This window comes from Dreissena polymorpha, chromosome 9 (genome assembly GCF_020536995.1).
Source record: "Dreissena polymorpha isolate Duluth1 chromosome 9, UMN_Dpol_1.0, whole genome shotgun sequence".
NCBI classification, from domain to species: domain Eukaryota; kingdom Metazoa; phylum Mollusca; class Bivalvia; order Myida; family Dreissenidae; genus Dreissena; species Dreissena polymorpha.
Genome location: NC_068363.1, coordinates 1,309,365 through 1,337,190, shown reverse-complemented (window position 1 = coordinate 1,337,190; position 27,826 = coordinate 1,309,365). Strand labels below are relative to the sequence as shown.

General features: G+C 37.0%; 1 protein-coding gene across 1 annotated transcript; it reads left to right on the top strand.

The window, feature by feature from the left end:
• The first annotated feature begins 1,143 nt into the window (after positions 1-1,143).
• On the top strand, positions 1,144-27,650 carry LOC127844638 (uncharacterized). The gene is made up of 2 exons (XM_052375042.1): positions 1,144-1,338; positions 27,336-27,650. Exons 1-2 carry the CDS (start codon positions 1,144-1,146, stop codon positions 27,648-27,650), a joined length of 510 nt encoding a protein of 169 aa, XP_052231002.1.
• The last annotated feature ends 176 nt before the right edge of the window (positions 27,651-27,826 follow it).

Below are 27,826 nucleotides of genomic sequence, written 5' to 3'. Positions count from 1 at the left end.
TGACCATCCAGCCTCCTCACCGAGTTCTTCTCCTCGACTGAGCTGTGTCAGTGGTGCCATGAGTGAAGAAGGAATACAGCAGGAATGTCACAAAATCGTTATGCCAACCTTTGTGGTGGTGCCTCAGAAAAACAAGAGCACCGCCTTGCGGGTGCAGACCGCTCATCTATTTTTTTTAAAGGTGAAGGGACTCTCAATTTAAATCACAAAGGAGGGAGGGTGGAGTGAAGAGGGGTGTATAGTGTGGGGGTGTGGACATTTATTACATTATCTTCCAAAAATGCGGAAAAAAATGAAAAAAATAATAAAAAATTCGGGTGTGAGGGGGGAGGGGATTCTTGGGTGCGATGGTTGGACGGTATTTCAAAAATAAAATCATAAAAATAAATATTTGTGTTTTTTAACCGTTTCAAAAAATATATTTTGTGGGGGGGGGGGAGGGGGGTAAAGTGTTATGGTGTGGTGGTCATTTGTGAGATGATCTTTAAAAAAAAAAAAAAAAAAATAGGGGGGGGGGGGGGGGGGAGGATTCATGGGGGGGGGGGGGTCTATTGTGGTATGTCAGGTAAGAGTAGTTTTGTCAAAGTATCAATCTAATCTAATAATAAATAAAGAATTTATGGCAATTTTAGCAAAATTCCACTCCTACATACTGCACAAGGATATGCTCCAGCGTCAAGCAGGAGATTCAGTCCAGGACCAGTGATCAACAGCTTTGTCTTCTTCATATTGACCCTCAGCCTTTTGCTTTCCATACCATCCTTCCAACCTTTCAGTCTGGAGAGACACTCCTCCAGTGAGTCTGCGATCACAGCAAGATCATCAGCGTAGAAACCCAGCCTGCAGAAACTGCAGAAATATTCAGTAAAGTTTTTATTTACAGCTGTAACCAACGGCAGAGGAAAGAAGAGGGGTACCAGGGGGACTAGGGGTGCCTGCGAACCAGATTTTATTAATACTTTGACAAAACAACACTTACCTGAATACCACAATGGATTCCACCCAAATAATACCCCACGCCCGAATCCAGAATCCCTGCCCCCCCCCCCCCCCCCCCCATTTATTTTTTTATTTTTTTATTTTTGAAACATATACCAAACTTAAATTAATGTTTTTTGGTGGTCAGTGTTATTAAGTAACTAAATGAATGCTCAATCACACCAGCCACCCAAACCACACCAGCCGGCACGCAAGACAGCCAAGCCACGCCAGCTGGCATACAAGCAAGGCCAGCCCGCACCCAAGCCAATCCAGCCGGCACGCAACCCACCCAAGAGACGCCAGCCAGCAGGCAAGCCACGCCAGGTCAGGCCCCCTCCAGCCAGGCTAGCCTTCAAGGTACCAAACTAAAATTGAATGTTCTTTCATAGTGCTCAGACACATTTTAAGCTCGACTATTATATTTGAAATATATATAGTGGAGCTATCCTACTCACCCCGGCATCCACATTGGCCGTTAGCGTTAGCATTGGCGTGCAAATGTTAAAGTTTTGTACTACCCCAAATATTTTCAATGTCCTCTGACATATTGCTTTCATATTTGCATACTTCTTTACCAACACGACCCCAACCTATTAACAAGAGCAGACAACTCTATTAAGCATTTTGTAATAATTATGGTCCCTTTTCCAATTAGAATATGCAGCAAATGTTAAAGTTTGCGTACTACCCCAAATATTTTCAATGTCCCTTGACAAATTTCTTTCATATTTTGCAAACATCTTTACCAACATGACCCCAACCTATAAACAAGATCATACAACTCTTATCAAGCATTTTGTAATAATCATGGCCCCTTTTCCACTTTGAATATGCATATTATTGATAAATCTATGTTAAAGTTTGCGTACCACCTCAAATATTTTCAATTTCCCTTGACATATTGCTTTCATATTTTGCAAACTTCTTAACCAACATGACCCCAATCTATAAACAAGAGCAGACAACTGTATCAAGCATTTTGTAAGAATTATGGCCCTTTTTCCATTATAATACATGTATGCATATAACTTTAGTAATTACATTGCCATAACTTTTTTATTTATGATATTTATGATTATTTATTGTTCTGGAACGACTGTTCCATTTATTTCTGTTTTCGATTCATCCCCGAGCCGTGTCGGTTTTTGTATCGATGCTTTAATAATAGTATAATGTAACCTAGTATTGAACCGGAAACGTCTGGTCGGGCATCCCGCACATTTATTTTCTTGTAATTTCATGGCTTTCTTTAGTCCACACAGTGTAAGGATATTGTGTTTATATTGTTAATTTAGTCATATTGGTAATAATGTTCATTTTGCATAAGTTCAGATTTTCTTCTTGAATATTTCATAGTAAAATTTACCATTTTCAAGATTCGTACTCAAACCTATTCGTACTTGTGTTAGGTTTATATGTTCTTTAAACAACTGGTACACGTTAAAATAGATATTGTATTGTAATATCACTAGTCATAAAAGTATTTTAATAAGTCTACGTCATTCTAAACCTGTTTTTCTGTGTATTTTCAGTCTTTTACCAACTTTTTGGTCGTAACGTCTACTACGATTATAACGGTTAACTGGCAAGGCGTTGTTCTTTGAATTTGTATGATTCCACCAATTCCTGAACTATGGCCCATCACAGTAAAAGAACTGTTTAAGAACTATACAACCGCCATAAAATATGACCACAAGAACTAGTTCACGTATCAAAAAGTTAACACAACCAGCGATGGAAATTTACGAAGAAAATGTTCAAAAGTTCAAAAACACTGTTAATCCACTTTTTGATGAAATTGAATCTATTACTCTAATTGATATACCGAAGGGTGATGTTAAACGTCTTAAAGCAGTGGAACGGGACTTTCTAACTAAGAAGAAAGTATTAGAGGCAAATGCTAGTGATTTTTCAAATTATTTGTCAAGAACATGTACAGTAGAAAGTAACATTGAGAACATTTCACTCAAGAAGAAAATTTCTTCTATAGAATTTAATGTACAAGAATTCTTGTGTAAACTTAATGAATCCATACAAGAAATTGAGGATAATGAAACAGAAGTGTCTTCAGTTGCATCTGGTAGTTCTCGGATATCAGCTCATTCATCCGTAATATCAGTCAAGCTGCAGGCTGAAGCAGAGGCGGCTAAGACGAAAGCGCTATTCGCTGAGAAGGAAGCTCAATTAAAGAGAGAGAAAGCTGAATTTGAAGAAAATGAGGCAATTAGAAGAGCTGTTGCTGAAAGGAGGAAAGCGGATTTGCAATCGGAGCTGCAGCTACTGAAAACGAAGGAAGAAGAAGCAATTGCCATAGTAAAGGCAGAAACTTTCGAAGGAAGTGTGCATTCTATTGGTAATAAGTCGGTACTTTCGAACTTTCCTGTCATTCTCCATCATCTCAGGAAAAGGTTGCAACTTTTTTAGAAAATTCTTCTAAAGTGTCAGAACAGCAAAACATTTTAAAGGTGCAAAATGTACAGTCAGAAAAACAAACTTTAATCCATGATGATAGTTCATTTCTTATTCCGCCTGAGTTTGCACCACCACCACCTACAACAGAGCAACCATCACTCTTAGTCGAAAGCATAAATGACTTCAGTAAATACTTGCTTAAAAAGGAACTTCTACTGAACAGGTTATACCGGTATGACGAAAAGTGTGAAAACTATCTGATGTGGAAGACAAGTTTCAGAACTGTAATGAGTGAGCTTGACGTGACAGCATTTGAGGAATTAGACTTGATGATTAAGTGGCTAGGTCCAGAGTCCTCCAGACAGGCATCTAGTATTCGCGCGTCATGTGCTGGCAGTGCTGAATCTGCAAGATCACGAATTTGGGATCGTCTAGATGAGAGATATGGAGCAGCAGAAAGAGTTGAAATTGCTTTAAGGCAAAGGCTGCAGGCTTTTCCTAGACTTAATCCTAAAGATTCAAAAGCACTTTATGAGTTGTATGATTGTGTGTCAGAAATTAACTTTCTGAAAGATAACCCCAAGTACAAAGACATGTTTTCTTTCTATGACACGTCGTATGGTGTTTCTCCCATCGTGGCCAAGCTTCCCATACATCTACAAGAGCGGTGGACGGTTAAAGCTTCAGAGTACAAAATCAGACACAGTGTGCCGTACCCACCATTTTCATTCTTTGTGGAATTTCTGAACTTGCAATGCAGGATGAAGAATGATCCTAGCTTTGTGTATGAAATGACAACTAGCATAGCCACACCTCAGGCCCAGAAGCGATCCCTGGGTGTCAGAGTGAACAAACTGAATGTGGACACAAACCAAAGTACTTACACACCAAGTAGGCAAGCAAAATTCAAGTGTCCATTGCACAACTCCAACTCTCACATGTTAGCGTCATGTAGGGACTTTAAAAGGAAAAGTTACATTGATCGAAAGAAGTTATTGAAAGACAACTTTCTGTGTTTCAAGTGTCTTGATGATTTCCATGGCTCATGTCATAAAGAATTGAAATGCAGTGAGTGTGGCAACAACCACCACACGGCCATGCACTTTACTCCAGCAGTGTCGTCAAAGTATGGCGGGGAGCCTCAGCAGCGGAATAGAGTACCTGCTCCCCAAGGTGTAACAAATTCTTCATCTGTGAACAGTTCATGCACTCAAGTTTGCGGTACCCCTGGCTTTGTCGGGAAGTCGTGTGCTAAAATAGTTTTGGTGGAAGTTTCTAGCAAACAGACAGGACTGAAAATGCAAACGTACGCATTGATCGATGATCAATCAAATAGATCGTTGGCTTCACCTACACTTTTCGATGAATTGAATGTCAAGGGTGATGTTGTTGAATACTCAGTTAATACGTGTAACGGCATTGAAGTGAAAAATGGCAGAAAAGCCACTGATCTAGTTGTAACAAGTGTTAATGAAAATAGTGTTTCATATGATATGCCATCAATGCTCGAGTGTGAAGTGCCTAACAACAGAGATGAGATTCCTACGCCAGAAGTCGCCCTGGCGTACTCCCACCTGAAGGATCTAGCGCCACACATCCCACCAGTCGATCCCTCATGTAGTGTCAACCTTCTGATTGGAAGAGACCTTATAGAAGCACACCATGTGATGGATCAGAAGATTGGGGCATCAAATATGCCATATGCTCATAAACTTCCATTGGGCTGGGTTATTGTGGGCGAGACTTGTCTCGGTAGTTCGCATATTACAAACAATGTAAATGTAAATAAAACCTACATTGTAGGTGATGGGAGAGCCTCTATCTTGCCACCATGTTCGAGTAAATATGTTGTGTCTGAAAAATGTGAAAATGACAATGTTGATCAAAATAACTGTTCAAGCATGTATATCATTGATAATGGTAGATATTCACTGTTTATGCCATGTAACAATGTTCATGAGTTAGATTGTATGACTTATGATTTTGTGTTCGCATCTTCTGTCCGTGATGAGAAAGCGTCATTGTCCATTGAAGACCGAGAGTTTCTGTCCATTATGGACAGTGAATTCACACTAGGTTCCGACAGTAAATGGTCCGCCCCACTTCCATTTAAGTCACCACGACCCAAGCTTCCCAACAATAAAGCCCAAGCTTTTCAAAGAGCCAAATCCCTCCAAAATAGTCTGAACAAGAACCCTGTTAAGAGACAGCATTTTGTAGACTTTATGGGTAACCTGCTTTCTAGTGGTCATGCAGAACTTGCTTCTAAGCTAGCAGATGATGCTGAGTGTTGGTACTTACCTATCTTTGGAGTCTACCATCCCAAAAAGGTTGATAAAATTCGTGTTGTCTTCGACTCAGCTTGTCAGTATAATGGTGTGTCGCTCAATTCTGTGTTGCTCCAGGGTCCAGACCTAGCAAATAGTCTGCTTGGTGTCTTACTAAGGTTTCGTAGGGAACAGGTAGCAGTTTCAGTTGATGTAGAGCAAATGTTTTACTGTTTCGGTGTCAAAGAGTGTGACAGAGATTACCTTCGGTTTCTATGGTATGAAGATAATGACCCCTCAAAATCTCTAGTTGAGTATCGCATGTGTAAACACGTGTTTGGGAATAGCCCATCTCCAGCCATAGCAAATTATGGTCTGCAGAAATCAGTTGAGAATTCTGACGAAGATGTCAAAGAGTTTGTTCGGAGAGACTTTTATGTGGATGATGGTCTTACTTCTTGTCCTACGGTTTCAGAAGCCAGGAGTTTGATTGAACGTACCCAAGCTTCACTAGCAGGGAAGGGAATTCGGCTTCATAAGATATCTTCAAACGTCCCAGACGTTATGAAAGGGTTGTCTCTGGAAGATTTGTCAACAGACTTGAGCCGTCTGGACTTTGATCTTGAGAGTTTACCTACTCAGCGTAGTTTAGGACTTCAGTGGGACTTGAATAAGGACTACTTCCTGTTCGATTGTCATATACAAGATAGACCCGTCACGAAGAGAGGCCTTCTTTCAAGCATTCATAGTGTGTTTGATCCTATCGGCTTTTTGTCGCCAATTTTGATCAATGGCAGGCTGATTTTAAGAGATGTAATCGCTAGCGGTATAGAATGGGATTTACCTCTGACCACAGAATTTGAGGCCAAGTGGTACAATTGGCTAGGCAGTTTAGCAGATTTGGAGTGTGTGAAAGTCAGTAGAAGTCTGTTCAATGTGTCACTTTCAGAAATGTCCAATCCTGAACTTCATGTATTCTCAGATTCGTCAGAAAAGGCAATAGCAGCAGTAGTGTATGTGGTAGGGTGTTCCAGTACTGGTGAGAAAAAGGCCAGTTTTGTGATGGGTAAAGCTAAGGTCGCCCCAGCTAAAGGTCATACTATTCCTCGTTTGGAACTTTGCGCTGCTGTTTTGGCCACAGAGCTGTACACTTTAGTTTCTGAGAATCTTGGTGTCAATATCGCCGATACTCATTTCTATACAGACAGCAGAGTAGTGCTAGGTTACATAGGAAACCAAACCCGTAGGTTCCATACTTACGTCAGTAATAGAGTTCAAAAGATCAGACGTGTAAGTTCTCCAAAGCAATGGAGATATGTAGCAACAGACAAAAACCCTGCAGACATCGGTACTAGAGGAGCCAGTCCCAAAGAATTGCAGGATGGCTTGTGGTTGTCAGGTCCAACTTTCCTTTGCACTCAGGAAACCCCAATGTCGAATGAGTTCTTTCCACTTCTAAACCCACAATTAGATGTTGAAGTTCGCACAGATGTTGTTACCATGAAAACGTCTGTTGGTAGCAATGCTCGCTTGGAAACAGACCGTTTTGAGCGCTTCTCATCTTGGAGTAGATTACTGCTTGCTCTAAGTGTTCTAGTGCATGTTGTTTCGTCTTTCAAGAAGTGTTGTAGTCAGAGAGGTTGGCATATATGTTCCATCTCTAGTTCCCCAGAGAGTAAGTCTAGAGCTACTGAGGTTGTGCTCCGAGAAGTTCAGTATGATTGCTTCAAAGCAGAAGTTGATGCTCTTTCCTCACAGAGCCCTGTAGGTAGTAGTAGTACTCTGGTTGCATTGGATCCATTTCTGGATGATGTAGGATTGCTGCGAGTTGGTGGACGCCTGCGTCAGGGTGACTTTCCAATAGAAGAGAAACACCCCATAATCTTAGCCGCAAAACACCATGTCACTAAGTTGCTCATACGTCACTACCATGAATCCGTTCAGCACCAAGGGCGCTTATTCACTGAAGGTGCAGTAAGGCAGGCAGGTTATTGGATTGTTGGAGGTAAACGTGCCATTTCCTCTCTCCTTTTCAATTGTGTGACTTGTAAGAAGCTTAGGGGTAGCTTTGAGAAACAAAAGATGTCCGACTTACCCTCAGACAGGTTACAGCAAAACGCACCTTTTTCATATGTAGGTGTAGACTGTTTTGGCCCTTGGCAAGTTGTATCGCGTAAGACTAGAAGCTCACAGGCGAGCGCTAAACGTTGGGCAGTGCTTTTCACTTGTCTCTCTGTACGTGCAGTTCACATAGAGGTAGTCGATGAAATGTCATCATCAGCATTCATAAATGCTCTTAGACGCTTGATCGCCATTCGAGGCCCAGTTAAGATGTATCGTTCAGATCGTGGTACAAACTTTGTAGGTGCTACAGACCACATTGGAGTAGATGTGATTAATGTAGAAGACGGAGACACTAAAGACTTCATTGCAAAAACAAATAGTGTTTGGGTGTTCAATTCCCCCCACAGTTCACATATGGGGGGTATATGGGAAAGAATGATAGGGGTTTCCAGACGCATATTAGAATCCATGCTGTCAAACACTCATACCCTTACCCATGATGTCCTAGCCACACTTATGGCAGAGGTTAGCGCAATAATCAATTCTCGCCCCATAGTACCTGTATCCACTGACCCAGAGTGTCCTGAAGTTTTGAGTCCATCTGCACTTCTCACTATGAAACTTGATCTTGACCAACAACCAGTTGATGAAATGTCCCTTAAGGACCTGTACAAAGACCAATGGAAAAGGGTCCAGTATCTTGCAAACCAATTTTGGTTAAGGTGGAGAAAAGAGTTTCTCCAATCCCTGCAAACAAGGCCTAAATGGCATCATGATCAAAGTCCCTTAAAGGTCAATGACATAGTCCTCCTGAGAGATTACGACGTACCCCGCAATTGTTGGCCCAAGGGACGGGTGAACAAAATCTTTCCAAGCACAGACGGGAAGATTCGCAAAGTTGAATTGTGTATCATAAATGCCGAAGGAAAACAGAGTTTCCTTGTAAGACCCATTGTTGAGATGGTATTGCTTGTGAGATATTAGAAACACAGTAAATGGTGACTTACTAGTGTTTTCATTGAATAACTGTTGAAATCTATATAGGCTGTTATAGATTGATATGGTGTCACAGTCATTGTGTGTACATAGATGTATGTTGAACATTTCTTTGATATTGTGCCATTAATTTTTGAAATTGATAGCTCATTGTTTTGGGTAAATGAATGTGTGTAATTTTATTCACAATGTTTTAAGACTTAAAAGACATTATCTTTACTTGGCTAAAGATAATTTTGAATGGCATTGGTTAAATGCAGTATTAATGTAAGACTTATATATGATATTGAATACTTTAAAATGGTCATATGTATTTCATTTGAAAGGTTGTGCTATTATGTATTGAGTATACACTAGTTCAATGCGTTATGTACTTGTTAGTTTTAATACTAAATGTCTACTTTCATGTAAGATTACTCACTTCAGGGTGAAAGATTATTTTTCAGATGTAACAATGAAAGCATCTATGGTTCATGCCTTTTCACATTTCAAAATATGTCTTCATTTTGTAACTGTTTTTAAAGATGAATGTAATTTTCTTCATTTTATGCATAATGATGTTCTATGTACAAGAAGTTCAATGTATATAATACAAAGATACATTAAGAATACATCTTTACAGCAATTAAAGCTAAGGCATCAGGATATTTTGAGAATTGTAATTGTGTAATTTAGTCTGGTGTAGTGTTGTTAGAAATAGTCATCACTTTGCTTATAAGAAGAAACAATTTTGATTTGTCATTAAGCAATGGTTTAGTTTTTTTCATTTTTCAAAGAATTCGATACCGTATTTACCATTTTAAGTGAATACCATATTTGTTCTTGTAAACAAAAGGTAAATTGGGTCATTTCAAAATTTTCTCTTTTGATGTTTCAACTCAATACCATATTTACTATTATCAGTTAGTACCGTATTTGCTATTGTCAATTGTTACCGTATTTATTCCAAAGGTTGTACCATAATTTTTATGTGAAATTCAGGATTTTATTTTTTCGTGTTTTATTTTTGATAGCGATTCCAAATTATTGTCATCGGACGGGGAGTGTTCTGGAACGACTGTTCCATTTATTTCTGTTTTCGATTCATCCCCGAGCCGTGTCGGTTTTTGTATCGATGCTTTAATAATAGTATAATGTAACCTAGTATTGAACCGGAAACGTCTGGTCGGGCATCCCGCACATTTATTTTCTTGTAATTTCATGGCTTTCTTTAGTCCACACAGTGTAAGGATATTGTGTTTATATTGTTAATTTAGTCATATTGGTAATAATGTTCATTTTGCATAAGTTCAGAGTTTCTTCTTGAATATTTCATAGTAAAATTTACCATTTTCAAGATTCGTACTCAAACCTATTCGTACTTGTGTTAGGTTTATATGTTCTTTAAACAACTGGTACACGTTAAAATAGATATTGTATTGTAATATCACTAGTCATAAAAGTATTTTAATAAGTCTACGTCATTCTAAACCTGTTTTTCTGTGTATTTTCAGTCTTTTACCAACTTTTTGGTCGTAACGTCTACTACGATTAAAACGGTTAACTGGCAAGGCGTTGTTCTTTGAATTTGTATGATTCCACCAATTCCTGAACTATGGCCCATCACATTTATTATTTACTATGGCGGGGGAATTATTGTTTTTGCCCTGTCTGTTGGTCTGTTTGCTCCAACTTTAACATTTGCAATTACTTTTTCGATATTCAAGATAGCAACTTGATATTTGGTATGCATGTGTATCTCATGGAGCTGCAAATTTTGAGTGGTGAAAGGTCAAGGTCATCCTTCAAGGACAGAGGCCAAATATATGTTGCCAAAATCACTCATTTTATGAATACTTTTGCAATATCGTAGATAGCAACTTGATATTTGGCATGCATGTGTATCTCATGGAGCCGCACATTTTGAGTGGTGAAAGGTCAAGGTCATCCTTCAAGGTCAAAGGTAAAAAAAAAAAACAATTCAGAGGGGCGCAGAAGGGAACATAATGTTTCTGACAAACACATGCCGCACATTTTGAGTGGTGAAAGCTCAAGGTCAAGGTCATCCTTCAAGGTCAAAGGTAAATTTTTTTAAATCAAAGCGGCGCAGAAGGGGACATAGTGTTTCTGACAAACACGTTTCTTGTTTTAACATATTTTTTTATTTTGTTTCCATCATGGAACAAACAAACAAACTTATTAAAAAAAACACGTACCAAATTTAAAATTAATGTTTTTCGGTGGTGTGTGTTAATAATCAACATAATGATTGAACGCTCGTGTAAACTTCATTCTGACATAAAGTAACCTCCAATTATCATTTGAGTACCAGCAGGATGGTTCCATTTTAAACTGAAACATCTACCCCGTTGTTTCAGTGATATTAAGAATAAATGAAGAAGCTTGTACATTAAATGAAACCTTTCATTGCCATTCGTGTGTGTGTGTTAATCAGAATTAATTTACAGGTCCTTGCTGAGACTAAGTCATCATGACTTCTTTATGTACTGACCTGTGACTGTGACCTTTCAGAATAAAAATGTTACTCTTACTAAGCCTTATTGTATCTTTAACATTCAATTAAATACGACTTAAAATTTCACAAAGAGGCTTTATGAAAACCGGCCAAAGGAAACAAGTACTTGCTATATTGGGAAATAATTTTTCAAATGCGGTCTGTTAAAGCTACATTTCTTGTTTACTTTATAACAGGGTTCATACAGATTTTCTCCAATGAAATTCAAGCACTTTTTAAGCACTTTTCAAGGGAAAAAATCCAAATTCAAGCACTTTTTTAGTCTGACCTACTGAAAACTGTATTTTATTCTGTGGCCAATACTGACAATATTTTCGCTAAATTGGTCTCTTCTTGCCTAACATTCTATGTGAATTTCAACAGTCTGCACTACCCTGCTACAGTAACAACTGTTTAATCAAAAGTAAGATATTTCATTATGATATAGTAATTGACCAAGGCATTACACATACCAAAAAAAAACCTGTTATTTGTATTGAATATCATTATGTATTTTAAATGTTCATAAAAGATATTCCAGTGGTATAATATAGCTGCTACAAAATGTTAAAGACAATTATGCATCTGATACAAATTAATTCTGAAGTAAAAATAGAAAACTACAAATGTACAGAATCTCGCAACGGCAATATAAAATGCCATGTATTAATTGAGGCTTGTAAAAATTATACTTATTAAGTATTTTTCTACAGCAGGTACACATGTACATGTAAAATCGGTTATAGATGCAATAGTGTACTGCATATGTTCAGACTGAGAGTCTGCACTCATTTAACAGATTGCAGTTTCTTCACAGTATCATCTAATTTATTTGACAATCAGTCAAGTGCAACTTTTTTGTCTTATGCAGTACGTCTGAATGAATTGGGTTAACCGAATGAATTTGCTTCACAGACAAACTGCATTTTAGGTGGCTTTTCAACGCCGAGTCCCCCATACTGTCGATCTCTATACCTGTTCTGAGTTCTTTACAAGATGCTTTGACTTTAGAATCGGCAATGTCAACAACCCAAGGGTACTTCAAAAGCCACCCTTTCTGAAAAATGCACTTATTCGCTGGCATATTTGTCTGCGCGGAATGGCATAATTCGTACAGCACAAACCGAAGTAGACCAATTGGCGGAAGATTAGTAGTAGCTGCCTCCCTTACGTTCTTAAACCCGTACCAATCCAGTACCTGCCTGTATGAACAGATCGGAACCGTCATATATCATGAAAAAAAATACCGACTTCAGACTCACGGAATTTAATATTTTTCTCCGTTTTTCAAGCACTTTTCCAGCCAAATTCAAGCACTTTCTAAGCACTTTTCAAGGCTATGGTTGAAAATAAGCACTTTTAAGCACTCCAGATCGTTTTTAAGCACTTTTCAAGATAAACGTTGATTTTCAAGCACTTTTCAAGGTCTGTGCGAACCCTCTATAAGATTAAGTACTAAAATCACACAATAGCATTTGTACGAAATGTTATTCAAACCATTAAGCTTTACACGTATTTTAGCAAATTTAATAATTTCAATCATCTCGAAGTTTTAATACTAAACAATTTTCATTGGAATTAACACCATTTACGTTCTTAAGAATAATGCGGCTTAAAATCAGTAGGTTGAATAATTATAACTGATTATTACAATAAAACTGTTAATTTTCTAATTTCATTCGGTATATGAATTTTACCGAAGAGGTGAAACCTTCATAAGCGATAAAGCATGGACTTTCATTGGAATGGAATCAAATGCCAAAAAAGCCTATGAACAAGTCATGAAAAAAACACACAAGCTCTTTCAGTCAAAGAATTCTGTATTGACTGTGCATTGATAGACCTTACTTGGCTGCCAGTGCAGATTTAGAAGTGCATTGTACATGTTGTGGTAGTGGTTTGTGTGAAGTTAAATGCCCATAAAGCATAAAAGCCACAGTGGACAATGTAGATTATAATTATGTTTACTGATGAAAATGGAAACACAACATTGAAAAAGAATCATGCATATTATTTCCAGATTCAAGGGCAAATGGCAACTTTGAAACAGAACTATTGCGACCTTTTTGTTTTCACTCAACATGGACATATCATTACCTGTGTAATGTTTGATATAGGTTTTTGGGAACAAACTTGTCAAAAAATGCATGTCATGGTTTTGGATTAATCATATTTATCCTGCCCTCATCAAAGAGGAAAGTGACAACGAGGCTCCATGTAAACCAAGAAGTGAAAATGACACCCGATGTAAGTCAGTTGGAGCAACACCATGTAAGTTGGACTACGAAAATCCACTGGAAATGTCAAATGACATGCAATCACTAACAGTCCAAAATGTCAGAAGGGTCCTAATGACAGTTCAGCTGCCTACAAAATCAAAGCCAAAGAATCAAACAAGGAAGCAACAAATTAAGATAAAGGAAAAAAAAGTGTTCCTTTGCCGAGTTTGTGGTACTGACTGTTTGGATGAACCAACCTGTGCAGCAGATGAATCAGTGGGTTGTGACCGCTGTGGTGTTTGGCTACACTATATATGTGCAGATGTTACTAGTCAAAAGCTCGCTTTGACCGATAAATGGTTTTGTTCCAAACGCAGTGATAAACCAGATGGATTCAGAGACAGACATGTCAAGACACACAGACAACATGTAGCATATGAAACATGAAGTATATGCGTATTAAACATAAGTATTATTAAACTGTAAGTGGAACAAAAGAGCAATGGTGCTTCTCAGGTTTATTCACCTAAATAATAACAACAAAGTGTTTTGTCACTACTAGTTATTTGTTTTAGACTATGTGGCGAGGTGACGATCGTCATGGGAAGTACAGGTGTCATGCCTGCGGTAAAGTGGATAGGAAATCCAGGATGGAAGGTCACATCCTAAAGTACCATGTGCTGTTGGACAGATAACCGTTTTCGTGTAGTGTAATTTCTGCTGCCTTGAGCAGCACAAACTCAAAGATCATGTCCGTCATTGCAGCAGACATAGGAGACATATAGAAGAACCAAGCAAACTTGGTGTGCAAAATACGAAAGCTCTCCTGAACCAAGATGAAAGGCCAATTGACATTGCTAATTACCTAGAGGCAATAGAGGAGACAGAGGATCCCTCGACTCTGCGTTGCCACTGAGAAGCAGTGTTAAAGGCTCTGCATCGGGGTTGGAGCGACTGGGACAGGCCCAAAGAAAACGCACATTGAATCTGGCTACTACAATGTCTGTGTGCTACTCTCTTACAACTACACTTCATCCATTGAAACAGGTAGTGTGACGGGCACATCGATAAGTCAGTATGATGCCCCAATGCCCTTGTTAATGATGAGTTCACCGACTAGTTTGGGTCTTTTGTCGCCCATGATGGTCAGAATACAGCTCCTTTCGAGGAACAGAATCGGCATGTCATGAGGACACTGGTGTCTGCGGAACAGTGGGAGACGGTTGACCCTATGCCCCTGTTAACAACATCTGAACAGGCGGTGGTCAAGGATACGATAAGACAGTCTACAATACAGGTTGTAAATACTATAGCCGTGTTGATTATATGTTGTTACCTCCCTTAGAGCGAGTTCATTTCCTTAAAAAAAAGTACTTGTCACTTCCGGTGAGCAACTTTGAAAAGTATGGCGTCTGACAAAGGAATTACTGAAGCGTTTAACCAAGAAACTTGTAAAGTACGCGATCTGAGGATTTTTTTACGAGATCATGGGGAGTGGAAATAAAACCGAGCTTATTGAAAGGGCAAAAGGAGTGATTGCAATAGTGCGAAACCACTCAAGAAAGTATTGGGAAGTGACAAGGAAAAGAGGACATAATCGCAGTGTTGACAAATTAATAACACCGTTGGGCGAAGAACTGCCGGATCCAATATTATTTAAAGCGAACTGGACTTCTTCTGTAGACGAGATCCCAAAAAATTGGTGAAAAGGATATATATAATTATCTAGTGTTGAACATGCAGAGGACTTTCGACAACCAACAAATGAAAGCTACTAGGGCATTAATAGCCAAGGTGTTTTTTGAGGATGGACATGTCCACACTTTAAGTTACAATCACGCCAGAGCCCAATGCAGTCACTATTTTCGTAAAGTGTAAAGTGATGCCGTCAATCACAACTCAGAAAGAAAACCAGAAGCCTAACTATGATGTATGGCTTTGTATGTCAAAGAGGTCTGGACAAATTCATTCAGCTGGTTGTAATTGTAATGCCGGGTATGAGATATATTACATTTATTTTTACTAAATTGTTATTACCTCATTCATCCATGATAGAATTTGGATAGGACAATTTCAATCAGCTTTAATAAATTGCAAACAACAATCCAACATTCATTTCTACCCTATCTAAGCAATTAATTTTCTAACAGACAATAATCTAGTCACACAATCAGTTATTTGTGAGATAATTTAAAGATCAATAATTATTACATAAATATCACAATATCAGTTTATTATTATAACATAAGCACATACGCTCATTGTTCCCAACATATATGCATATTCTTGGACTGGAAAAGTGTAAAAAAGTGATTCGAGCAAAAGCATCCCTAAAAATAATGAATCAAATCAGAGCTGTCATATTTATTAATTTTATTTACATTTTTAGGGACGGTGAATCTTGCAGCCATATAGCTAGGCTAATGTTTGGTTCAGTCGATCTGGCTGAAAAGAAGAAAGATGGCTTGAATTCATCAACTTCAAGTGAATGCTGGTGGATTAAACCATCAAAAAAAAGTCCTCGAAGATCTCAAGACCTGGCTTTTAGGAAACATAAATTCAATGACACTATACCTCAGTCAGTAAAGAAGAACATTACGCTAAAATCCGAAAAGACAGCGAAACCATTTAACATTCTAAACTTTAGTGAAAAACTCTTGCAGCTTTAAAGATTTTAAGTTGAATGCTTTTTGTGACCAAAATTTGGTCACAAACCATGATGGGTTGATACTTCTTGGGGACAGTGGTTATGCCATCAAGAGGTATCGGCTGACACCCTTCCCAGTTCCCCACTACTAGCGGGAACACCAGTATAAAAGACGGCATAGACAGAGTCGCTAGTGCATCAAGCGAACATTTGGTCTACTTAATTAATTTTTCTGGTAGATGGAAATATTAAAATATCATAAACACCTTTTTCACTCCAACTAAATGTGGTATTAAATTTTGCACTCTAAATCAAGTCACAGTCTGTTCACCATCGTGTACTGCTCTAGTGGATTTGTTGCTTTTTCAGCTAGCTTTTCTGATCACCCTTTGTATGTTATGCATATGTACCTTGTAGAAACTCTAGTCTACTTTTTAAAGTATCGATTGATTGAGTGATTTACCACTTCATTGTGTGAAATTGTTGATGTAACTTAGCTTTTTTTATTGACATTTTCACCTTCAAATAACGAGATTCATTGAATATTTGATTATAGATGTCTTCACAAGACCGGTGGTGTTTACCATTTAAACCACAGAAATGTGCCAGGGATTTCATGGCTTGTTTTCGGTTGCACAACCTGTGCGTGCAAAACGGTCTACCGGAACCACCAGAAATTGATTTGGAAGAGGACCATGATCTGGCAGTGGGTGCACCTGACAACAACGCTGGTGGTCAGGCAGTCCGCAATCAATTTATTCAAAACATTGGATGTGCCCTATACTACATTGGATGTGCCCTATACTACATTGGATGTGCCCTATACTACATTGGATGTGCCCTATACTACATTGGATGTTTCCTATACTACATTGGATGTGCCCTATACTACATTGGATGTGCCCTATACTACATTGGATGTGCCCTATACTACATCGGATGTGCCCTATACTACATTGGATGTGCCCTATACTACACAGCAGTATAGGAAGCTGAAGATTAGGCAAGAACAGTTGAGTGTCCACACCAGGAAGTGAGTGTCCACACCAGGAAGTACACCAAGTAAACAAATACAATTAACTGTAAGAAGTGTGGACAGGAACGTGCCAGTGCTTCCCACAGTTCCACCACTGCCACGGCATCTTTTAAAGAGTGGAAAGAGCTGCTCATGGATAGGGGCTATGAGAGGATGAAAGATGAGTGATCACGCTTCCTAATACAGAAAGTTTTTTGTGCGTGTTATTATTTATTGTTTTAATTTATGTGCAAAATACTTTTGTGTGTCTGAAATACTGATTATTTTGACTGTTATTTTGTGTTAAATACTGATAGTGACAGTTCATTTTGTGTTCAAATCTGAAAGTGACAGTTTACATGTGTTCTGAACTGAAAGTGACATTTTTTGGTGATGTACTGACAGTGACAGTTTTTGTTTTGTGTACATACCATATTCAGTAGCAATTACCACAAACACTAAAATTTGAATGCTGCCTGAAAAAAAGACGTTATTTTTTAACAGAGGTTCCAAGCCCTTGAAGAAGGTCTAGATTAAAGATCTAGATTAAATCCTGATGGAAGTTAAAAGTTGGATAGAGACATTTTTCTTACATTCATAATGATTACATAAATGTAATTAAAGAAACAAAATAGCAATAACATATATGAAAAGCACAGTAATTATACAACATATACCTGTTGTGGATTGTAATAGTCTTGGTATCAAGGAAAAAATAATAAAAATTAATATTTTTTATAGATCTCATATTCAAAACGGGAGCTAAAATGTATTCTTTAATCCTTCAAAAAGTTGTATGTTATAAGAAATGATAGATAATGTTATTATTAGCATGTGATGCTTCAGGGACTTATACTTTGGTTGTATAGGTCCGTGGTTGTATAGGTCCGTGGTTGTATAGGTCCGTGGTTGTATAGGTCCGTGGTTGTATAGGTCCGTGGTTGTATATGTCCGTGGTTGTATAGGTCCGTGGTTGTATAGGTCCGTGGTTGTATAGGTCCGTGGTTGTATAGGTCCGTGGTTATATAGGTCCGTGGTTGTATAGGTCCGTGGTTGTATAGGTCTGTGGTTGTATAGGTCCGTGGTTGTATAGGTCCGTGGTTGTATAGGTCCGTGGTTGTATAGGTCCGTGGTTGTATAGGTCCGTGGTTGTATAGGTCCGTAGTTGTATAGGTCCGTGGTTGTATAGGTCTGTGGTTGCTTCTTTGGACTTATAACAGAAACAGTTAGTCATGCGTTCATATATTATAAACATGCTTATTGATTTTTTAAGCATAATACATGTATCTATGTAATAAAAGGTCTTTTCGTATCATTCTGTTGTTTGTTTATGAAAAAGGAAAGAGGCAGAGGTGGACAGGTTTTTACACATCAAAATCATACTAATAAACTTTGATTTAGCACAAATTTACATAAAATACAGAGAATACTGGGCAGTAGCCTTATTCCAGAGCATAAGCTGTCAAGCTCAGAATGTCCAGACAAGAAACAAGCATTATATTTTAAGCATTTTCATTATTGGACATTATAATGGACCTTCCTTCAAAGTTGCACTAATGTCCAACCAGTGTAAACAGCCTCGCTCAAAGATCAAGGGAGACAACTTTCCACAGAATGTTGACACCCTAGAGTTGTTAAACTGCAGCTCATATCCTCCAAGTGTGAAAGCAGTTATAGAAGATAACCTCTGTATAAATAATTCATGACATCTGAAGATTCATTTTTTCATATCATAAATACATGTTTTTGAATGGCACATTTTTTAATTAGGTTGAAAACCTTGACGACTTGACCGGATTAGTGTTTTTTTTTTTGCTTGACAAAGTTTTAAACCAGGCCTAGATATGCTCAAGTAAAACATTAGGTTTCATTATTATAAGGCCACAAATAGGGCACTCAGATTGTACATAATGCTTTTCAGGTTTGAACTAATGTTTAGCCCCAAATAACGAAATATTCGAACTTGGCCTTAATATGGTCAAAATGAAAATTTTCACACAGATTGAATCATAAATGTTGCTTAAATATATTGTCAATATTACCCCATTTAAAGTTTCTTCAAGATTAATCAAAAACTGTGGCATATAGAGTGAAAACAAATTTTAACACTACACCAAACAAATAACCTGACCAAAAAAGCTCATCTTCAGTACTTTAAAGATAGCAGCAGTAAAGATATAAGCATCTATTACAGAAATAACTTAATATTTGTTAATACAGGAGAAAATTTACTTTAAGACAAGTGGTCCATATTACTATTAGCCATTTAGCAATCAATAGTTAACAAACACCAATAGTTAAAAACGTGACCTGGGAATCTAGTTTTTGAACCCACTTTACTCAAACCCACTTTACTAATTTTGTCAACAAATAACAAGTTGGTCAAAATCCATCGAGATTGTACAAGCAGGTTTATAATTTATATACAATTTCAATTAATTTAATCCAATCACTTTAAGTCAATTATTATTTTCTGTACAATGACTTCATGAAGCAAACAGCCTCAAACATTCCTCAAGACTTCAAGACTTTGATGATGAACACGCTTCACATATGGACTTTTAAAGAACCCCTAATGTTACATCCCATAACGTTTGCTGACATGGCAAGACGTAGAAACAACTAAGCAACATGGAAAAAGAAATCTGAAGGAAAGAAAAACCAAAGACGCAAAATTATTGAACATCACTATCGCACATCAAGGCCACACTACTTGGTGTCTTGGGTGTGGTTGTTGACAACGAGCTAATTTGGGGCTTAAATTGGAAACACACTATTATGAGTGTCTTTAAACTCTTAAACGTGTAGTCTCTCTTCTGTCAGTCTCTTCATCTAAACTTGATCCCCTCGATAATGTATTCAACTAGCAGAAGTACCATAATTTCAGATGAAATATTATATAACTTTCAACAGCAGTGATTTTTTTTGCTTTAATTTGTTACAGCCTGTGCCATTTGAATTGGGAAAATTAGCGTGATAAACCGTGAAATTGGAAAAAATAGCGCGATAAACCATGAAATTGGGAAAAATTAAGCATTATAAATAGGATTAAAAGTAACAGAAGTGATATTGTTTTTAAGTGCATGTTCAGGGAGTTTTCTAGAAAAGGAGTCTGGTCAAATTGTTTTTTTCTTTAATCAATAAAAGTGGCAAGTTTGGGAATGATATATCGACAAAAATGACTAAATTCAAGTTATATATTCTGTAAGATGTTTAATTAAGTTATATGAGACTTCTTTCTAAAAGTTTTTTTGGAAGTTGGGCTTTTTTTGGGGAAATTTTGGTCAGAATTTTGGGAAAAACGTGTATTTTTGCGATTGGGAAGCATCCGAAATTCGGCTGTAAATTTGAGCAAAAAAAATCACTGAACAGAATAACTTTTTGAAAAACGAATAACACGCAATATATATTATGTACTCATTCTAGATCAATGCCATCATATTTTGATTGAATTCATATGATGTAGTTAGAAGTTAGTACATTAGATATTAGGTGAGTTTACCGACCCTGTAGTATAATTTACAAAGAAAATTATTATAGCTAAATGACTATTAACAAGAAAGAAACTATTTTATTCTATTCGTAAATGTGGCTATTATATTTCTAGTTGCACAAATAATTTTCAAAAAAGACTGTGCTTAAGGTCCAGACAAAAACATATATAAGATTTTGTTTTTATGATAGCTATGTTACAGCTTTTTCCATATAAAGATAAGATAAATGTCTTGTTTTAATTTTCATTTGGCGTTATTTTATGCTGTTGCCTTTTTTTAGCACCTTTTATTTTAATTAACCGTTTTTAGAGTATCAAAACAATATTGCGTGGTGCGTTTTGTTCAGCGGTGTACCAGAACTAGAAGGGATTCAGCATTTTAAGCTTGCTAGATTATGATGTAATCATTATGATGACATAATTTGTCATTAGTTTCATTTTCCATTGAAGCGACAACACACCAGAATTATCGCAGGCATAAAATTGGCTTGTTTCTCTGTTAAAGCGAGAATTTTAATTGGAGATTGATCTATACCAGCACCTAAAGCAAGCTTGTACATAATTGTTATGAAATTATTACATTTGCTTCTGTGCTTTGTTTTTTTTACATATTTGTCTAGAGCGTAGTGGATGGGGTATGCTTTGTTGACAAAAACAAATTCATAGATCTAGTATTATTTAAGTTTAAACTGACAGGATGTATGTACACTTGATTTTTATTAAATAGCTAAATGTTCTCGGAGAAAGATTTCAATTTTGGAGTGTATTTAGCTTAACAGTTTTGTTTCCAGCTGGACCCAGTTGTTCAAAACCTGGATAAATTGTAACCCTGGAATAAATGTCGGATACATTTAACCAAGGTTTAACTTTTTGGTTCAATGTTGTTGCATTATGTTGGTTAAAATCCAGCGTTTTGTCTTGATAAATTTAACCCTGCATGGTCTAAAGTTTGGTTAAAATGTATCCATGTAAACAAACAAAATGGCCAAATTTTATTTGTATCGTAATCCAAGTAAGAATCGCCAACATTCTTTGAATGTTGTGTTACATTACGATGAAATTCGGAGTCGATATTGGTTTTCAAATGAAAATATTGATAGAATTTGTAATTTAATTGGCGGAAATATCAAAAGATTGACAAAGCTTTCCAACGCACTTTCTGTCAAGCAACAGTTTTTGATAACATTAAGTTACCTGGCATCAAGAAACTTCATGCTGACCTTGGGAGACACTTTCTTAGATGATAACGGTGATACACTACGCGACCCGTGATTTTTGCCGCGATTCTCGCATCACCGCAATCGATGCAACATGACAAATTGCGGTGATTCCGAGCCACAAGAAAATTTGGGTGATGTCTCGGCGACCGTAGCGCGATGTATCTCGCTGTTACGCAATCAGTGCGAATCACCGCAAATCACCGCGAACCGCCGTGGTTCACCTTTTTAAGAGATTTACATTAAGGGTTACACTACATTACATGTACATGTAACATATGTGTATACACTTACATTATACATTGCAATAATAAAGCTTTTGTTGTTGTTGTATGAAATGGGCGTATTAGCTAAAATACTCCCGTTCCGACATGAACGTGATGAAGTAATGTCGGAAGCTTTAACGGCTCCAAATTAATATAACAGCGCAGAAGAATGATCATGCAATAATTATTTAACATAACATGTAAACATTATTTAAATAATTGTATTAGCAGAATGTTTATTAAAACTTACAATTAATTATTTTCCAGGCCCGAATACACTACCACTGTTCAAATTCCATATTGTTGCAATATACATGTAGCGTAGCACTGTGTAAATTGAAAGTAGCATAGTGTTTCGTCATTGGTCGGTTATAAATACCTTGTTTCTCTACATGGTATTTGATTTCGACGAAACTAATAATTTGGTAATTTACGAGAAATATGATATAAGTTTTCCATTTAAACTTTGATCTTACCGTGTGTGTTAATTGACGTTATTAATTATGTTAATACTTATTTTTGCATTTCATTAAGAATTATAACGTGTAGCCCTTTTGTTAACAGTGTTTAGCAAAATATTCGCGCCTCAAGACACGGGAAATTGTTTAAGTAACACTTTCATTTAAAGGTTAAATGTAATCGGTAGATTACATCTAATTATTTGGACTAAAATATGCTATACTTATTTATTTTCTGTTTCAGGCTCCAATGCGGATAACTCGTGTTACTCGCGTTACTTTCCGAGCGTTGTACATACATTTACAATGCTTGATAAGCCGGAAATCGGAAATACATTACTGTGCTATTTTTAAGTACATGTTATTATGACATCGTGGTAAATAGTTTGTTGTTATTACATCATTGCCTATATATTAAAGCCGTTAAACATTGTGTTTGTTTTGCTGAAAAAAACACACGAGTATATCAACGTAGCACTTAGCGTTCGCAGAGTTCAATAAATTTATGATGATGTATACCGTAATGTACATGCATTTCTCTGGGTTTTCACGCCAAAAACAAAAAACCCTCACCATTTGATTATTTAGTGTGTACTGTCCAGCGGGTGATAGTGTTTGTTCAAGTGTCTAATTGGCACTCTTTGTACGTGTTCAAACTGTGAAAAGATGTGACAATCACAGAAACAACAGGATGGCGCTGCCAATTAAGTGCGATAATGGATCAAAGGACATTGACAAAAAATAACAGTTTGGATATATTTTTCGGCGTTTACTCAGATGGTCTCTCACAACAAAAAAACTATACAAGTCAAGGTATTATGTTTTACTTCTATCAGTAACGATACGGATACGACGTGTTTGATTTGAATTGACTTTAAAAGAAATATCAAATTGTTGGCGATATAACTGTTTTAAAAATACCAAAGAAACATTTAACCGAAATCAACAGAATTCAATGTTCTCTGCGCTACGCAGTTTGTATAAAAAATAAATACTTGCACACTCGTATACCTTGACCTTGTACATTGCCGCATAATTTTCGCGGTCTTTTGTCGGGAAATATACATGATGACTATATTGAAAGCATTTGTAAACGTCGTGTTAACATTAAAACATCAGAAGTGTGTTTCGGATTATAAATGTTCGGATTATAAATTTTTATTCTCATTTGGGAATTTAACGGAACATTTATACTTATGGTATATTTGTTTTGAATTGTATATTAATTTGTTACAACGCTTTACGTGTGAAAAAAATGTTTTGATAATATTATGCATTAATAGCACAATTTCCAGGAGGAAAACGTTTTTTACATGAAGGCGTATGACGCAATAAACTGTTTTTTATGAGATCGTATTGTATCAATCTAAATTTAAATACGCTCGTCCAATGAAAGCTGTGTCCCACATTATGCGCTGTACTCTTTACACTTCTGAAAAATGGCGTAGTCATATGGTTGTTTTAATGAAATTCTCAAACATATTTACCGACATAAATGTTCAAGATTATTTTTTTTGATGTTGGATTATCGGATTATTGTGAACATTAGAAGCGTTCTGTACATGTATAAAATTATCAATACGATTCGGATTCTATGCATGAATTGGCGAGTCATCGTTGTCACTGCGATCACGGCGAATCGCAGCGAATCACCACAACATTGAGGGGATTTAGCGCGAAGATTATCTTGCTCTCGCGCGACGTCGGAGTGACGAGTCAAGTGAAATCGCGGTGATTTTCCACCCAAAAAGCAAAATGCCCGCCTTGACTTCGCAAATTAGGCAAAAATCACGGGTCGCGTAGTGTAGTACTGACATGTCACAGGCAACAGTTAGCTGTGTCTGTGCACATGTCAGCGACATTCTGGCAGTGAAAGTGCCAGAATTCGTAAATTTCCAGCTGGTTCAGACGCTGCCCTTGCAAAACAGGAACTTGATACCATCGCTGGTACGTGAGTGCATATGAGATGTGTGCTTTTGCAACTGTTCTAATGTATTATAGACAACTTTCAAATTCATAATTATCCGCGTTTGTTTGTTGTCTTTGTGAAAATAATCTCTGAACTAAATGTACGTGAACATGCACTAATTTTATAGATAATACGTGTTGTTTGAATGTAATACATGTAGTAATAACATAATTTTTAAAATATCACTAACTATCATTGTGAATTTATTTCTTATTAGTGATACCTATTTTAAATTGTTAACAAGGCAATAACTTGATATAAATTTTATTTGAATTACTACAACTGTTTATAGATGACGCAATTATGATATCACAATATTTGCCTACACCTAGTCAAATCATTAAGTCTATATGGAAGACGTTATTTGTACATGGGCAAGATCAATGTTACCCATGCGTGATTGCCGGCGCTATTTTGAAAAAACATGGCGGAGCGTGTTAAAGTGTTTGAAGGTTGCGATGCCATTGAACGGGCGAATGAGTTCATAAATGAACAGGAGTTGATGACAAACAAACGATTTGTCAAGGTCAAATTTGACAATTTCAAATTGCCAGGTACCTGTAGTTCTGTTTTTGTGATTAAGTATTTAATCCTTTAAAAGAGATTGGCTGTGCATGCCATAAGGCTGATGGGACTTCTCAGCTTTAGAACAATGATGTTTGAGTTAACCTGTTGTATTTAAATAATGTTTTAATGTATATGTTCAGTGTTTCTTTAACCGATATATTGGTATAACCAAAAAATCCCAGGACTATGTACGAGGCTCCTCTCCCCCCTACACACACACACACAGTAGTCCATAAAAACGTACTCCTAGACCCATTATTGATTTTTGCTATGGCGGCTCTGGGAGTACATATGCACCCCTTCATAAACACAATTGCAGTTTTGCACACAGATTTTGTGCGCATAACTTAACAGACGTCATTGCTTGCCAATTAAGGAATATGTGTTCATGCCAGCTATTTTAGAAAAAATGACCTTTGACCTTGAAGGATGACCTTGACCTTTCACCACTCAAAATGTGCAGCTCCATGAGATACACATGCATGCCAAATATCAAGTTGCTATCTTCAATATTGCAAAAGTATTCATAAAACAAGGGACAAAATTGTCACAAAACCAGGTTTTCATTGTGAAAAAAAAATCTGATTAAGGGAGACAACTCAAACTGAACTTTTGAAATGAATAAACAAAATTAACCCCCTTTGTAAGTTTGTTTCAAAATAAATCTATTTTAAGTTGTGGTGACCTTGACATTGGAGATATTGACGTGATTCTTTCGTGTGACACACCGTCCCATGATGGTGAACAAATGTGCCAAATAATTGTAAAATCTCACAATGAATGACATAGTTATGTCCCAGACAAGCTCATTTATTGCCAATTTTGACCTTTGAACTCAAAGTGTGACCTTGACCTTGGAGACATCGATGTAATTATTTCGCGTGACACACCGTCCAATGATGGTGAACAAATGTGCCAAATGATTTTAAAATATGACAATGAACGACATAGTGATGGCCCGGACAAGCTTGTTCCGCCCGCCCGCCAGCCAGACCGCCCGCATTCGCCAATCTAATAACCAGTTTTTTCCTTCGGAAAACCTGGTTAATGAGCGATTTTGGCCACATATATTTGACCTCTGACCTTGAAGGATGACCTTGACATTGACCTTTCACCACTCAAAATGTGCAGCTTAATGAGATACACATGCATGCCAAATATGAAGTTGCTATCTTCAACATAGCAAAAGTTATTGCTAAATGTTAAAGTTGGCGCAAACCAACCAACAGACCAACCAACCAACAGACCAACAGACAACAAAGTATCAATCAAATCTAATCATAAATAAAGAAGTTATGGTAATTTTAGCAAAATTTAATAATTTGACCTTGAGAGTCAAGGTCATTCAAAGGTCAAGGTAAAATTCAACTTGCCAGGTACAGTAACCTCATGATAGCATGAAAGTATTTGAAGTTTGAAAGCAATAGCCTTGATACTTTAGAAGTAAAGTGGATTGAAACACAAAATTTAACCATATATTCAAAGTTACTAAGTCAAAAAAGGGCCATAATTCCGTGAAAATGACAACCAGAGTTATGCAACTTGTCCTTTTACTGTACCCTTATGATAGTTTGCAAGTGTTCCAAGTATGAAAGCAATATCTATGATACTTTAGGGGTAAAGTGGACCAAAACACAAAACTTAACCGAATTTTCAATTTTCTAAGTATAAAGGGCCCATAATTCCGTCCAAATGCCAGTCAGAGTTACATAACTTTGCCTGCACAGTCCCCTTATGATAGTTAATAAGTGTTGCAAGTATGAAAGCAATAGCTTTGATACTGTAGGAATAAAGTGGACCTAAACACAAAACTTAACCAAATTTTAAATTTTCTACCTAAGTATAAAAAGGGCACATAATTCTGTCAAAATGCCAGTCAGAGTTACATAACTTGGCCTGCACAGTCCCCTTATGATAGTTAGTAAGTGTTGCAAGTATGAAAGCAATAGCTTTGATACTTAAGGAATAAAATGGACCTAAACACAAAACTTAACAAAAATTTTCAATTTTCTAAGTATAAAAAGGGCACATAATTCTGTCAAAATGCATGCCAGAGTTATATCACTTTGCCTGCCCAGTCCCCTCATGATAGTAAGTAAGTGTACCAAGTTTAAATGCAATAGCATTGATACTTTCTGAGAAAAGTGGACCTAAACCCAAAACTAAACCGGACGCCGACGCCAACGCCGACGCCAAGGTGATGACAATAGCTCATATTTTTTTTTCAAAAAATAGTTGAGCTAAAAATGTCTTTATTATATATTTTTCAGGGCCTTCATTGCATGGAAAGAAAACATTTCGGTAATTTAGGGGCAGAGCAACAGCAAATGCAGCTTCTTGCAGAATACAAAGCCAAAGTGAACATAGACAGGGAAATAATTGAAGACCCTATGACTGTTAGCAAGGGTTTGTTGTCGGAAAAAGTTGGAATGACTAAGTGGCCATCACTGTATATAGATGACATTTCAGAGTATTTACATACAAACCAACCAAAGGATTTGATTAAATGGGTAGTGAACAAGCACAAAGAAGGCAAGGCGTATCGCTCCTTCACATGCGAATGGATTAAGGAAGTGTACACATAAGCGTTGAATTATGTTAAAAAATAGTCACTGCACATTATTTGTTTTGCTAACTCTGGTATCTGTACATTCCTAGTTTTTAATGTTCATTAGCAAATGTGTCAGATACAATTTAATTTACCCTCGGTTAGGAGTTATAGCATTTCATTAAAATTTTAGTACACTTATTTCTTTACAAA